Source organism: Arvicola amphibius, chromosome 1 (genome assembly GCF_903992535.2).
Source record: "Arvicola amphibius chromosome 1, mArvAmp1.2, whole genome shotgun sequence".
In the NCBI taxonomy this organism is placed as follows: Eukaryota; Metazoa; Chordata; class Mammalia; order Rodentia; family Cricetidae; genus Arvicola; species Arvicola amphibius.
This window is the reverse complement of record NC_052047.1, coordinates 26060599-26075109: the sequence shown is the minus strand read 5'-3', so window position 1 is coordinate 26075109 and position 14511 is coordinate 26060599. Positions and strand designations below refer to the sequence as shown.

Genomic DNA, 14511 nt, shown 5'->3' with positions numbered 1-14511 from the left:
CCAGGTTCTCTGGTGCTAGGGTTATAGGTTGAGCCCTGTGATGTGGGTGCCTAGAACTTGGTGTCACATGTATGCTCTCACTGCTAAAATGAAGAGTATTTAAGTTATAGATATAAACAAGATCATCCAAGAAAAGATTAAAGACAAAGATACTCAGTGGATTATAAAAAATAGAATTTTGTTGGATGGTGGTGGCACACGCCTTCAATCCCAACACTGGGGAAGCAGAGGTAGGCGGATCTCTATGAGTTCGAGGTTAGCCTGGTCTACAAGAGCTAATTTCAGGACAGGCTTCAAAGATACACAGCGAATCCCTATCTCGAAAAAATAAAAAAAGAATTTTGCCTCACTGTGACAGTTTGATTATGGGTTTACTCAGATTTTAAAGATTTGCTCCTTTGTTTTCTAGGTATTGAACCGCCTGACTTTTGCATCTACTCTTTCTCATCTGCGTCGGTTAAATTCTCCGATTGGTAGAGATGGCAAGCTAGCGAAGCCAAGACAGTTGCATAATACCTTGTGGGGAATGGTGTGTCCTGCTGAGACCCCAGAGGTAATTCATTATGGTTAATGCTCAGTTTAAAAGTTTGCTGAGGAAGACAGTAGCTGATGGCAACAGGGAGACATTTCTTTAGTGGTGTAGCCACAGGTAAAGTGCACGTGGTCACACGGGTCTGTAAGCCGCCCCGATGGAGCTCATTGGGCACCCAAAACAAAAAGGCAAGTCATTTTCTTGTTGGAAAGAGGAGGGGATTAGTAGTGAGAAGAAGGCAAGAGAGAAGGAACGGGGTTGAGTACGGTCAGAACACACTGCAGTGGCCGGAGAGACGGCTCGGAGACTAAGAGCTCGCACTGCATGTGCAGAGGATTCGAATCTGGTTCCTAGCACCCATGTTGGGCAGCTCACAGCTGCCTGCTACTTAATCACCAGGTGACCCTACCTACATTCTCTTCTGGCTATGTGGGCCTCAAACTTGTGCGCACCTCCAACCCTGAATTAAAAATAAAGATCTTTAAAAAATGTAGATCTTTTATATGTATGAAGATGTCATAATGAAATGTGTAATTGATGCATGGTAAGAAACATTTTTTAAAATTAATTGAATGTCATAATCATCTCAAGAAATTTTTTATTTCATTACGCATCATGATTTAAAAATCAAGATTTTTTGTAATCTTTTTCTTAGAAAATTAAGTGTATACATGAAGCCAAATTGAAAGTAAAATGTTTGTAGAAACAGTTTGTATAGGCATTTAAAACTGATGTTAATCGTTATGTGGCTTATTCCTTAGGGCCATGCTGTGGGACTTGTGAAGAATTTAGCCCTGATGGCTTATATTTCAGTTGGATCTCAACCTTCTCCAATTTTGGAATTCTTAGAAGAATGGAGCATGGAAAATTTAGAAGAAATTTCTCCTGCAGCTATTGCTGAGTGTGTATAGATGAGTTTTTTCTTTAAACTGCTGCTAATTGTTAAGTTGTACTTAGTACAGAACTGCTAAATATAGAGTGCTTTTGCTTTTTTATTTAGTGCAACTAAGATTTTTGTTAATGGCTGCTGGGTTGGAATCCATAAAGATCCTGAACAGCTCATGAACACTCTGAGGAAGTTACGGCGTCAGATGGACATCATTGTATCTGAAGTAAGAATCTCCATTTTCTCTTTTTACAGTGTTGATTGACAATTGAACCCATGGCCTTGCTTAATATAGGCAAGTGCTCTTCCACTGAGCTATGTCTCCGGTTTGAAGTGAGTTTGTAACTAACTAAAAGGGTGTGCTGTATAGATCTGTAGAGATGACACAGGATCAGTGAACACTCTCTTATTGGCAACTCCCCTGAACTGGACTTCCGTGGTTGTCATTATTTGTAGGCTGATACTTTAGGCTGATGTTAAGACATTGCGTGCCTTTTATTATCTTTATTTTAAAGACTTATTATCTTTATTTTAAAGAAAAGCTCGTCTGTCTGTCTGTCTCTCTCTTTCTCTCTCTGTCATTTATCTGTCTTGTGTGTGTGCATGTACACATGAGGGTATGTACCTTGGAGTGCATATGGAAGTCTGAGAACAACTGTGCTGTCAGTTTTCTCGTTTGTCAACTGAGTTCTGGGGACTGAACCAGGTCATTAGACTTTGGAGTAAGCACTTTTACCGCACATTGGTCTTGCTTTCACTTTTTTAATAGTAATTTTATGGGGAATATGACCCAGTTTTCAATTAACTTTTGGGCAGTTAACTTATTCTAGTCACTGATTTTTGTTTTTGCTAGATAGGGTTCCTCTGTGTAGTCCTGACTGTCCTAGAACTAGCCCTGTAGATCTGTCTGCCTCTGCCTCCTGAGTGCTGGGATTAAAGGTGCGTGCCACCACCATCTGCTTTTGACTTCTAAGATTATATGTTAGAGTTAGCTGATTTACGGGAAATAGAGTTTGTTTTTTGACTTCTTTACATATAAGCACTTCAATTTCTATAGTGCTATTAATAATTCATAAATCTTATATTGCATATTTTCTCAAAATATTTTATATTTTCTTGAGAGTATAGACTAGCACCATCCAGTAGAAATACAGTTTGAGCCACATACACAATTAAAATTTTTCATTAGTTACATTAAAAAAGTAAAGCTGAAATAAATGAAATCATTTTAACACTGTTTTATTTGACTGATATATATCCAAAATGTTGCCCTAAAATTGCTAGTGTAATGTTTTGTATTTTAAAATATATTAGTATCTTTTGAGTCTGTAAAATTTATTCTTGTAGCATATTTCAATTCAGAATACTCATATTTCAAATACTCAAACTCTCTGGGTGGATTTTAAGCCATTTGTCTGCTAGGTATGGAAGTCAGGCTTTGGAATAAATGGGAAAATGTGGTTAACACAGAGCAGTAGCAGCTGGGTTATGGTGTGCCTGCCTTTAATCCAGGTGTTCTGAAGGCAGAGGATCTCTGTTTAAGGCCAGCCTGCTCTGTATAAAGAGTTCTTTGGAAATACATGTAATGAGTAAAGTACTGAAATAAGGGTTGAGACTGTAGCTCATTGGCAGAGCATTTGCCTAGCATATTCCAGGCCGTAGGCTCAATCTCTAGTGTAAGTGAAATTACTTCACGCTAGGGAGAACGAAGCATGCAACAAACTCATTTACGAGTTTATTAGAGGAGACAGATGAACAGGCCTGGGGAAGTCGGTGTGCAGAAAGAGAGTTTGAAGATGGCTGTTCTGCTGCTTTTAAAGGCTGCCTAGCGCAGATGATGGAGCTCATGGGCTTATGTAACTGCAGCTGCGTCATATGCAGATGACTGAGCTCATGCATGCTGGGGTGGTGAAGTATTTTGACTGAGTGCTTGTCTGCACTTGTGTGGCCCTGGAACCCGGAAGTGCCAGCCATCGCTTTGTGGCTGTAATCATAACAATAAGAACAAAACAAACAAAAAAACAAGTAAACTAAAAGAAGAAATTTTTATATATGTCATTTTACACCGACTTGCATACCCTTCCAGATTTATTCAGCTGAATAATTAGGGTTATATAATTTTTTTTACTCATGAGTTTTATAATTATGGCTTTTTAAAACTTAAATTATCAGTGGTAATGAAGAATTATCTATTCTGTTTGATACTTGTTTAGTAGTTTTATTTATTTTACTTCTATTACTAAATTTTTTCTTTTGCATGTATAGCGTTGAAGAGCAAACCTAGGGCCTCACACAGCTGAGGCAAGCTCTCCATCTCTTAGCTGTGAAGCTGTGTGTGTCCTCAGCTGTTGGGATAATTGTCGGGGGTAGGGGGGCAACCTCGACAAAATACCTTTCTCCAGAATGGAGGTGTGGGAATTTAGAAATATAGTAAAGAATATGAAGACGCGAATGAAAATAATAAAACGCAGAAACATATAGAATAGTATCGGGAGGGATTTTTTTCAGTGAATACTGAAAATTCGCCTGTGTTTAACTTTTCAACAGTTTAATATACTCCTGACCCCAAGAGGTAGGAGTAAAACAAAAGACTGCATTAACATACCAGTTGGAAGTCACAGGCTACAACCTAGACTCATACCCTAGACCAAACACTCTGTAGGCAAACCACTGGGTGGAATCCCAAGTTATTTTCATAAAGGGAACTAGAACTTAGTTGGATCCTTAGACTTTTGTTTTAGGCCAGAACCAACTACTTCCTATTCCAGGAACACATGGTCTGGGCAGCTAGCCACACCTGTTGACTATAGCCTTGAGAGAGCAGAACTCTTTGATTTACAACTAGGTGGGAGCTTGCTTTGATGTAGAAGTACAGTAACCTAGAATAAACTAGAATCAAGTCCCAAACTCTGACCTTTGGCCTCCACAGATAATCTTTTTGTATGCTGTGTGAAGATGTGCCATGTCCTTCCCCACCTGCCTAAGGCATGTTCTGATTATTTTAATTAAGAGCTGAATGACCAATAACTAGGCAGGAAGAGGATAGCCAGAACTTCAGGGCAGAGATAGGAGCTCTGGGAAAGACTCTGAGGCTGGAGGATTTGCCAGTCCAACTTGGAGGAAATCAGAGTTACGGTACCAAAGAAAGAGCTAGTGATGTAAAAGAAAGACCTGTTACACTCAGCACTTTTATTTTACAAGTATGAATGAATGTTTGCCTTCATGTATGTATGTGCTCCACATGTGTGCCTGGTGCCTGTGGAGGCCAGATGGGGCGCAAGATCCTTTAGACCTGGAATGACAGATGGTTGTCAGTCACCATTTTGTCTTCTCCAATAGCAGCAAGTGATCTTAATTGCTGAGCAGCCTTTCCAACTCTTATTTTGGAGATGGAGTCTTACTCATTTACCCATGCTGGTGTTAGACTTCTAGGAGCAAGTGAGCCTCCCGACTCAGCTTCCTGAGTGATGTGTTATAGGCGAACCCACTGGGCCCAGGTAGTTGTATTTTTTGCTGAGCTGTAATCATAGTAAGAAGTGAAAGTTCATGAGATTGTTTTGTCTTTATATCTAGGTTTCTATGATTAGAGATATTCGAGAACGGGAGATTCGGATCTATACAGATGCAGGCCGTATCTGTAGACCACTTCTGATTGTGGAAAAACAAAAACTGCTTTTGAAGAAGAGACACATTGACCAGTTGAAAGAGAGAGAATATAACAACTACAGGTAAGTTTATGGAGTGAGATGAAAAGTAGGCAGTTGAGTGCTCTTTAGTTTGATCCCGAGGTTGCACAGCCACTGTCAGTGCCCAGTTCACAGTACTTTCGTGCTCTAGGAGAGGCTTTACCATCAGCAGCTGTGCTCATTTTCTAAGTTTTGTTATTGTACAGTGGACTACTGGATTTGAGTTGGTGTGAAAACATTTTGATATGTTAAAATTTAATGAGATATAACTTGTGTAATGCAGAACATAGTACATGTGAATAATATATTTTTGGGGGGAACATTCTTGCTATATAGGCCAGGCTGACCTGGAACACATTGTGAATTTTGATCGTTCTGCCTCAACTTCCTGAGTATGGGGAGTGTAGTGATCTGTCCTGTCCCTTTAAGAGACAAGCCCTGCCCACTCCCTCCCCCTGTCCAGGCAAGCTGATCTTCAACTTCTAGCCTGAGTCTTCCTTTTTGTCTCTCTTTCTCTCCCTAAGGCAGCTCTGCCTCTCTCCCTTTCCCCACTTCTTCCCTTCCCCCTCCTTTCTCTCTCTCTCTCTCTCTCTCTCTCTCTCTCTCTCTCTCTCTCTCTCTCTCTCTCTTTCTCTCTCTCCTCTCTCTCTCTGTCTCCGTCTCCCTCTCTGCTCCTCCTCCTTTTCCCCTTTCCCCTTTCCTTCCATATCCCACTAAATAAATACCCACTTTCTCTGCATGGCCTGCCTGTCTCTGTCTCTCACCCACCACAGCTGAGGTTCCTCGTGGGACTGGCTACCCCACTGAGGTCTCTCATCGGCCATGCGACCCCCTCCCTTCCTGGGATCCACTGCCCCTCGTGGCCCACTGCCCTCTGCAGCCCCTCAGGGAACAGTGCCATTTTATTTTTACCCTGACAGGGAGTGTAGATAGTAAGCCACCATTTCTTTCATAAATAAGAAATGTAATAAAAAGATAAACCTTCTTTCAAATTTTACTTTTAATAGTATTATAAGTCATATATTGTAAAATAACATGCATAGTTAAAAAAGTGAACACTCTCAATTTATACTTACCAGTTTTGCCATAGTTTTTTATAATGTCCTTTTCACACACACATAGGAGTAATGGGGTGGATATATATTCCACCAGACCTCATTCTCTGTATTGTTTACTTCCCACCCCACTGCTCAAGTACAGGTCTTTTAAAAACAAAGTAAACAGGTACAGTTTAACTGTGCGTGGTGTTATGTAGTCTTTTTTTTTTTTTTTGTCGCTAACATATATCTCTGTTTGAATTTTTCTCGTATTAGTACAAACACAAGTAGGAGTAGTTTTTAATTAGTAGACTTTGTTTTAAAGTGTTTCAGGAAATGAGTGAATTGTTTTTAGCTGGCAGGATCTGGTGGCCAGTGGGGTGGTAGAATATATTGATACCCTGGAAGAAGAAACCGTGATGCTTGCAATGACTCCAGATGACTTACAAGAGAAAGAAGTAGCTTATTGCTCCACGTACACCCACTGTGAGATTCACCCGTCAATGATTCTCGGCGTCTGTGCATCTATTATTCCTTTTCCCGATCATAACCAGGTTGGTCGTGCTCCTGTCCTGATTTGCAAGGAATTGGGGAAGTAATAAGTGTAGGAATTCATGTGAAATCTTGCTGAAGGTGCGAGTTCCTACAGAGTCAGCAGTTGACATGTGTATTAGCTGCTTTTCTGTTCTTGTGCTAAAATCCCATGACCAAAGGCAGCTTAAGGAAGAGTTTATTTTGGGTTCTGCTTTTAGAGAGCAAAATAGTCCTTGTTGGAGGAGCAGAGGCAGAGGAACAGGAACGTGAGAGCTCACATCCTTATCCAAAAGTGTGGATTAGAGCACAATGTGGACATAGCATGTGGCTTTGAAATGTCAGAGCCGGTTCCCAGTGATTCCTCTCAAAGCTGAACTTCCCCAAAGAGCACCATCTCCTGGGAACCAAGTGTTCAATGCCTGAGAGTGGGGCATTTCCCAACCAGACCACAGGTGCTTGGGAACCAAGTGTTCAATGCCTGAGAGTGGGGCATTTCCCACTCAGACCACAGGTGCTTGCTCTTGTTTTGTTGAGGCATAAGTGGTTCTTATCTGTCTTTGAGGAAAAATAAAGTCAGAAACTTTTTAACCAATTATTTTTCTGATTTATTATTTTTTGTTATTATTAAATTCTCATTGTCTTTTTTTGTTTGTTTGTTTGTTTCTACCATTAGTCTCCTAGAAACACATACCAGTCTGCTATGGGCAAGCAGGCTATGGGAGTTTATATCACCAACTTCCATGTTCGGATGGACACCTTGGCCCATGTCCTCTATTATCCCCAGAAACCACTCGTGACTACACGTTCTATGGAATATCTGCGCTTTAGAGAGCTGCCAGCAGGTGTGTTCCGTTTGCTCTGGTTTTAAAGGTTTTTTTTCGTGCTCAAGACACTTGAAGGGCAAGTGTTTGGGAAGATTAAGATTTCATATCATAGCTGGGTAGTGGTGGCGCACGCCTGTAATCCCAGCACTCGAGAGGCAGAGGCAGGTGGGTCTCTTTGAGTTCGAGGCCAGTCTGGTCTACAGAGCGAGTTCCAGAACACCCAAAACTACACAGAGAAACCCTTCTTGGGAAAAAAAAAGTTTATTAGCTATCATATTTCTTTCTTTAAGAACTCTGCTTAGCTTCTCTTCTTAATGTTTAGTTGTTTTAGATTAGAGTCTAATCCTCTGTGGAGTGTGTAGCTGCAAAGATTGTCCCTCTCTCTGTAGGCTGCTTCATTTCTTCGTTTGATTGGCAGTTCCCTTTCCAGGGAATTATTGGCCATATTTCCTGAGTGATCGGAATCCTATTCAGAAAGTCGTCCTGTGCTGATATGATAAATGTACTCCCCACATTCCCCTGAAACAGTTTCTGAGTTTGAGGAACTTTTGTTGAGGTCTTTGAATCATTTGAAGATTTACTTACTTTATGTGTGTGACTGTCTTGCCTGCATGTATGTCTGTGCACCACATGCATGCAGTATCCACAGAGGCAGGAAGAAGGGTCAGGTCCCTGGTACGGGAATTACAGATGGTTGTTAGCTGGACATCAGTCAAACAGTTGGGAAGCAGAGGCATGCACATCTCATGCAGTTTGAGGCCAGCCTGGTTTACAGATTGAGTACCAGGTTAGTCAGGTTTATAAAGCGAACTCTGTTTTAAAAAACAAACAGAACCAGTGATCTGTGTGTCTGAGTTTTTGCTGCTTCTGTTACTTTGGCTGTGCAGTATACCTTGAAATCAGGCAGTACTTCTTATGCTCTGGATTGCTCTGTCTGTTTGGGGTCTTTTGTTCTTTCAAATGAATGATGACATTGCTTTTCCTGGGTCTGTGAAGGATGCCCCTGGGAATTTTGCTGGTAAGGCAATGACTGTGTAGGTTTCCTTGGTAGGGTGGCCATTTCCACAGTATTAATTCTTTGGTCCATGGTCCTATGAAGTCTGGTGTTTTCCTCAGTTTCAACACTTTCTAGTACTTTAATTTACTTCGCTGTGTTAACACTTTTCTCTTTCTTTTCTAGAAAAGTCTCTTGTAGGCCAGGCTGGCTCACTATGTAGCATAGGCTGATTTTCCTACTTACGCCTTCTGAGTGCTGGGACTACAACTATGGGCCACCATTCCTGGCTTCTTAATTCTTTATACAGTATCAGTCTCTTGTTACTTATACTGTGTGTGGGGGCCACATCATGCCATGAGTGTAGACTATAGGGGAGTTTTGTGGGGTCAGCTCCTCCCCTTTTACATAGGTCCCAGGATCAGACGCGGGTTGCTGGGCTTGCACAGCACGTGCCTTATCTTGAGCCATGTGCTCACCTTCCTTCTTTTTCCTGTTCTCTTCCTTCTCCTCTCCCTACTCTTTCCTTCCCTCTCCCCCTCTCCTCCTTCCCTATACTCTTTAAAGATGGGATAGATGGTCTTATGTTATGCAGGCTGTTCTCAAATTCCTGAATTTCAGTGATCCTCCTGCCTCAGCCTCCCCCTGAGTGTACTAAGAATTAATTGTGGCTGGAAAGACCGCAGCACTCTGTGGTGAAGTAGGAGAGATCAGCAGGGTAAGACCAGTTTCATATTTAAAACTAGAATTTAGAGCTGGGCAGTGGTGGCATACATCTTTAATCCTAGCACTTGGGAGGCAGAGGCAGGTGGATCTCTGGGAGTTCGAGGCCAGCCTGGTCTACAAGAGCTAGTGCCAGGACAGGCTCCAAAGCTACAGAGACACCCTGTCTCGAAAAACAAAAAACAAACAATCAAAAAAACAACAGCAACTAGAAATTAGGAGACAAGGGTCTCAGGCTTGAGTTAGTTGCTTATACACTTTAGAGTCGTACGTACATACCTTTGATCCATGAGAATAATACTTGTTTTGTGTAAGGCTCAGAGTTTCTGTGAGGATCGGGGAAGCACTCTGACTTAGATGTAGAACTACTGATGGTAAGGATGGAGTCACTGGGAGTGACAGTTTCACTAGCAGAGGTTCAGGAAGGAATAGACATCGACAATTTCCATGATAGAAACATCCAGGTGTTTGTGACAAATATGATTGAAGAAAATGGATTTCAAATAAAGGATGGATTTCCCTGTCACCCAGATGGTCCCTTAATGTGTGTTATTCCATGTACTGCAGGAATCAACTCAATTGTGGCTATTGCTTCATACACGGGCTATAATCAAGAAGACTCCGTTATCATGAATCGTTCAGCTGTGGATCGAGGCTTTTTCAGGTCAGCTTTTGGTAAAATTTGTGGAAACTCAGATATAGTGATATAGTGATAAGATTTTTTTAAAGCAGTTTTTAGAGAGTGGGCTTGACTGTTCTGATCCAAAGGCAGAAGACCTGGCTGGTGGCACACAGCTCCAGACAGCGGTTCTTGTGTCTCTTTGTTTTCAGATGTGATATTTTAAATGTTTTTCTGTTGTAAGCAAATATATATTTGCATAAAAATAAACCTTAGAATTCCAAAATAACTGATAAAATTATGGTGCATTTTTCTTATATTCTTGTTTGTTTGTTCCCTATACAGTTGTGGTTGTTTGTTCACTGTATAGTTCAGGCTGGCCTTGAACTCACTATGTAGTCCAGGCTGGCTTTGACGTCATGGCAATCCTTCTGCCTCTGTCTTCTGAGTATTGGGATTACAAAGTGCCCCACCACCTTTGGCTTCCTAGTTTTCTCTGTTTTACTGATGCAAAGATTCATCTTAAATATGTAGCATACGAAGGTTGCTTGAAACACAGGGAATTTAGAAGAGAAAAGTTTCCCCCTGTGTAATTTTATAGGCTAGCACTAGGACTAAAGTGTGGACATTTATGGCTTCATATAAAAACGTCTCAGCGGAGATACCTGAGCAGACCTGGGCTGGGCATTGCTCAGTCCTGTGATGAGAGAGGACCTCTGCCGCTGGGAGCTGGACCCACCCGAGTCCCTCCTGAGCTCCCTGCGGTGACAGGTGTTTGCAGTTGTCAGTAGATGCTCCATGGAAGCCCATTTAGAAGTGAACCTTGACCCTAGTACATAGTGACTTTTGTCCCTGCTCTTTGGTTCAAATTGTCTCCCAAATATCAGTTAAGCCAAATACTGTTGCTGTAATCTAAGCCCTCTTATTAAAAGAAAGTAGAAATCACCTTTGGAACTCTTGTTTTTAGGTCTGTTTTCTACCGATCATACAAAGAACAGGAGTCTAAAAAAGGATTTGATCAAGAAGAAGTGTTTGAGAAGCCGACCCGTGAAACTTGCCAGGGTAAGAGACACCGACATCAAACTGTGGTGCTTACAGTTGATTTGCTGTAAACACCTGTGCAGTGTTGCTAGCTGTGCTACCGTCCCTCTGTAATGCGGGAGTGAGTATCCTGCGCTTCTCTTAGAGCTCAGGCGTCAGAGCATTCTTGCTTCAGATATTTCCTCCCTACAGTCTGTGGGGAAGACAGTTTAGGAAAGCAGGAGAGGCTGTGTGGTTTAGGGCTATGCCTCCATCTGTGTCTCTCTTTGCTGTTTGTTCCTGTTCCTCAGTGTCTCCTGAACTGTGGTGTAGGCTTGTGGGATTTACCAGCTAAATATTGCTAAACATTTAGAAATGGTGAAAAGCTATCTAGCGGTTCTTGTTTCTTCTTGCTCCCAAGGTGTTTAAAAGGTACTCTGGGGGGCTGGAGAAATGGCTCAGTGGTTAAGAGCACTGACTGCTCTTCCAGAGGACCCGGGTTCAATTCCCAGCACCCACATGGCAGCTCACAACTGTCTGAACATCCAGTTACAGGGGATCTGACACCTTCACACCAATGCACATAAAATAAAGATAAATTAATCATAAAAAAAATTTAAAAAAAAGGTACTCTGATATGATGCCTTAGGAAATGGGTTATCTGCCACAGTTTGACTACTGATGGTATAGTGGGAAGGTGTAGTGTGTTTTCTTTCCTTAAGTTCTTCCTTTTACTGAATACACATTGGGTGGTTCTGTGTAGCCATAAGTGGGTGTTCGGTGGAATTAAGATGCACAACTCAGCCAGGCAGTGGTGGCACCTACCTTCGATCCCAGCATTTGGTAGGCAGAGGCAGGTGGGTCACTTAAGTTCGAGGCCAGCCTGGTCTACAGAGTGAGTTTCAGCACTTTTACACAGAGAAACCTTGTCTGGGGCGGAGGAGGGTGGGAGCACAACTAAAGATTTCTGAGAGAATATGTAAAGGACACAGGCATTTTCTCTTATGTAACAATGGCTATACATGTAAGAAAGCCTCCAGGAAATGTGTCCGAAATCTGGCTTTCTACTGCTCGGTTTATTTTTTTCTTTTTCAGTAGATTTATTTCTTCTTCCTCCTCCTCCTCTTCCTCCTTCTCCTTTTCCTTCTTCTTCTTCTTCTGCTTCTTCTTCTTTTTTTTTTTTTTTTTGGTTTTTCGAGACAGAGTTGCTTTGTAGCTTTGGAGCCTTCCCAGGAACTAGCTCTTGTAGATCAGTCTGGCCTCGAACTCACAGAGATCTGCCTTCCTCTGCCTCTCAAGTGCTAGGCTTAAAGGCATGTGCCACCACCACCTGGCTGCTGCTTCTTTTAATTATTTTTATTTTCTGTGTTTTTTTTTTTTTTTTGTTGTTGTTGTTGTTGTTTTGTTTTTTGAGACAGGGTTTCTCTGGCCTGGCTGTCCTGAAACTCCTGCTCCACCACTGCCTGGCTATGTATGAGTGTTTTGCTTGCATGTGTGACTAATAAGGGCATCCAACTAGAGTTACAGAAACTTAGGTGCTACCATGTGGATGCTGGGAATCCATCTTTGGTCCTCTGGAGGAGCAGCCAATGATCTAAACTGCTGATCCATCACTACAGACCCATTCCCTCCCCACCGTCATATTGAAATAGGGATTTTGCTATGTAGTCTTTGCTGACCTTGAACTCATAGTGATCTGTCTGCTTCAGCCTTCTGAGTGCTGGGATTAAGGGCATGTGCTACCATGCCCAGATAGTAGATTCTTGTTGTTGTTGCTGTTGTTTTTAATTTTGGTATTAGAGTGCAGAAGTTTATGGTGTTTGTAATAAGGACAGTAATGAACAGGATTTGTGGCATTAGCAATTTCCTGTGAATTATCACTGATTTGGAGCATAGTTATGTATGTGGTTTTTCATGCTTATTGGGGGAATCATGTGGCATTTTAGATACTTTTCTTTAGTGTCATTTAAGAAAAGTCCTTGTCTGTTCCTCACAGGTATGAGGCATGCCATTTACGACAAGTTGGATGATGATGGTTTGATAGCTCCAGGGGTTCGTGTATCAGGAGATGATGTTATCATAGGCAAAACAGTCACCCTGCCTGAGAATGAGGATGAACTGGAGAGCACCAACCGTCGTTACACCAAGAGAGACTGTAGCACCTTCCTCAGAACGAGCGAGACAGGCATTGTGGACCAGGTTATGGTAACTCTCAACCAGGAAGGATATAAATTTTGTAAAATAAGGGTGAGTATAGCTTTATTCATGTAGATTGTTTTAGAAAGTAATTGCATTTCAGGTTCTAACCTATTCTTGTGTGAAATCAGGTACGCTCCGTTAGAATTCCGCAGATTGGAGACAAATTCGCTAGCCGACATGGTCAGAAAGGCACTTGTGGTATTCAGTATAGACAAGAGGTAGGTGCCTTCGGTCTCTCTCAGGCCTAGCCCAGAGTTGTATTGAAAATTAATTAAAATTTTCTGTAACTTGATTTTTTTTTTAAATTTTAGTGTTTGTTAACCCACCATGTTGAAGAGAATAAGACACAGAGTCAGTTGAGCAGTGTGAGCTCTAGCTATGTCTCTGAGAGATTCCAGTATCTTTAAGTCTCTTAAAATTTTCTTTGTAGGATATGCCTTTCACCTGTGAAGGCATCACTCCTGATATCATCATAAACCCCCATGCCATCCCCTCTCGGATGACCATTGGTCACTTGATCGAATGTCTTCAAGGGAAGGTAAGATTTTATCTTCAAAAACAATAGGTTCCAAGTCGATGTTTCTTTCAACATGGTCATCATTTCTCTGATATTTGAGTCAAGATACTTTGTTAAAATATAATATATTTTCCTGCTTTCAGATTGCTTATTATCCTATCTTTTCATCCTTTATTATTTTTAAGAAATTTTGTGTGGGGGACGGGTTAGGGAAATGACTCAGTGGGTGAGAATATTTGCTATGTAAAGATGAGGATCCAAGTTCATTCATGTAAAAAGCCTTAAAACCAGGGGCTGGTAAAATGGCTCAGCAAGTAAGGGTGAGTGTTACAAAGCATGAAAACTTGAGTTCAGACCCGAACTCACATGATGGAAGGACAGAACTGATCCTTACAAGTTGACCTCTGATCTCTGCATAAATAGATTAAATATATAAATAACCAGGGTCGGGGAGCTATAACCCCAGTGCTGTGATGTGTGTGGAGACAGGAGAATCACTGTAGCTTGTTGGTCATGAGTCCAGCGTCAAGTTCAGTGCATGAGACTTTCTCAGGGGAATAGGAAGAATGCTGGACCAAGAAGCCTCATGTCTTAGTTGTCTCTGTTGCCATGATAAATAAAGCATCGTGACTGAAAACAACTTGAGGAAGAAAGGGTGTTTTAGGGTTTCTGTTACTGAATAGATACCACGACTGTGGCAACACTTATAAAGAAAAACATTTATTTGGGTGGCTTGCTTACAGTTTCAGAGGTTTAGTCCATTAACATCATGACAGGGAGCATAGTGGTGTGCATAGACATGGTGCTGGAGAAGGAGCTGAGTGTGCAGCTTGAGCATAGGAGACCTCAAAGCCTACCCATACAGTGACTCACTTCCTCCATCAAAGCCACACTTCCTAGTAGTACCTCTCCCTTTGGCTTGCCCAGTTTGTTTTCTTGT

The 14511-nt window shown here is 41.6% G+C and overlaps 1 protein-coding gene across 1 annotated transcript in view; it reads left to right on the top strand.

The window, feature by feature from the left end:
- Polr2b (RNA polymerase II subunit B) overlaps positions 1 to 14511 on the top strand; it is a 43873-nt gene that overhangs the window by 22278 nt on the left and 7084 nt on the right. The window contains exons 11-21 of the mRNA XM_038317528.1: positions 410 to 553; positions 1294 to 1433; positions 1533 to 1644; positions 4992 to 5146; positions 6497 to 6695; positions 7349 to 7517; positions 9784 to 9880; positions 10803 to 10897; positions 12852 to 13102; positions 13183 to 13272; positions 13485 to 13592. Of these exons, the coding sequence (XP_038173456.1) occupies positions 410 to 553; positions 1294 to 1433; positions 1533 to 1644; positions 4992 to 5146; positions 6497 to 6695; positions 7349 to 7517; positions 9784 to 9880; positions 10803 to 10897; positions 12852 to 13102; positions 13183 to 13272; positions 13485 to 13592 (1560 nt within the window). The remainder of the gene's footprint in view (positions 1 to 409; positions 554 to 1293; positions 1434 to 1532; positions 1645 to 4991; positions 5147 to 6496; positions 6696 to 7348; positions 7518 to 9783; positions 9881 to 10802; positions 10898 to 12851; positions 13103 to 13182; positions 13273 to 13484; positions 13593 to 14511) is intronic.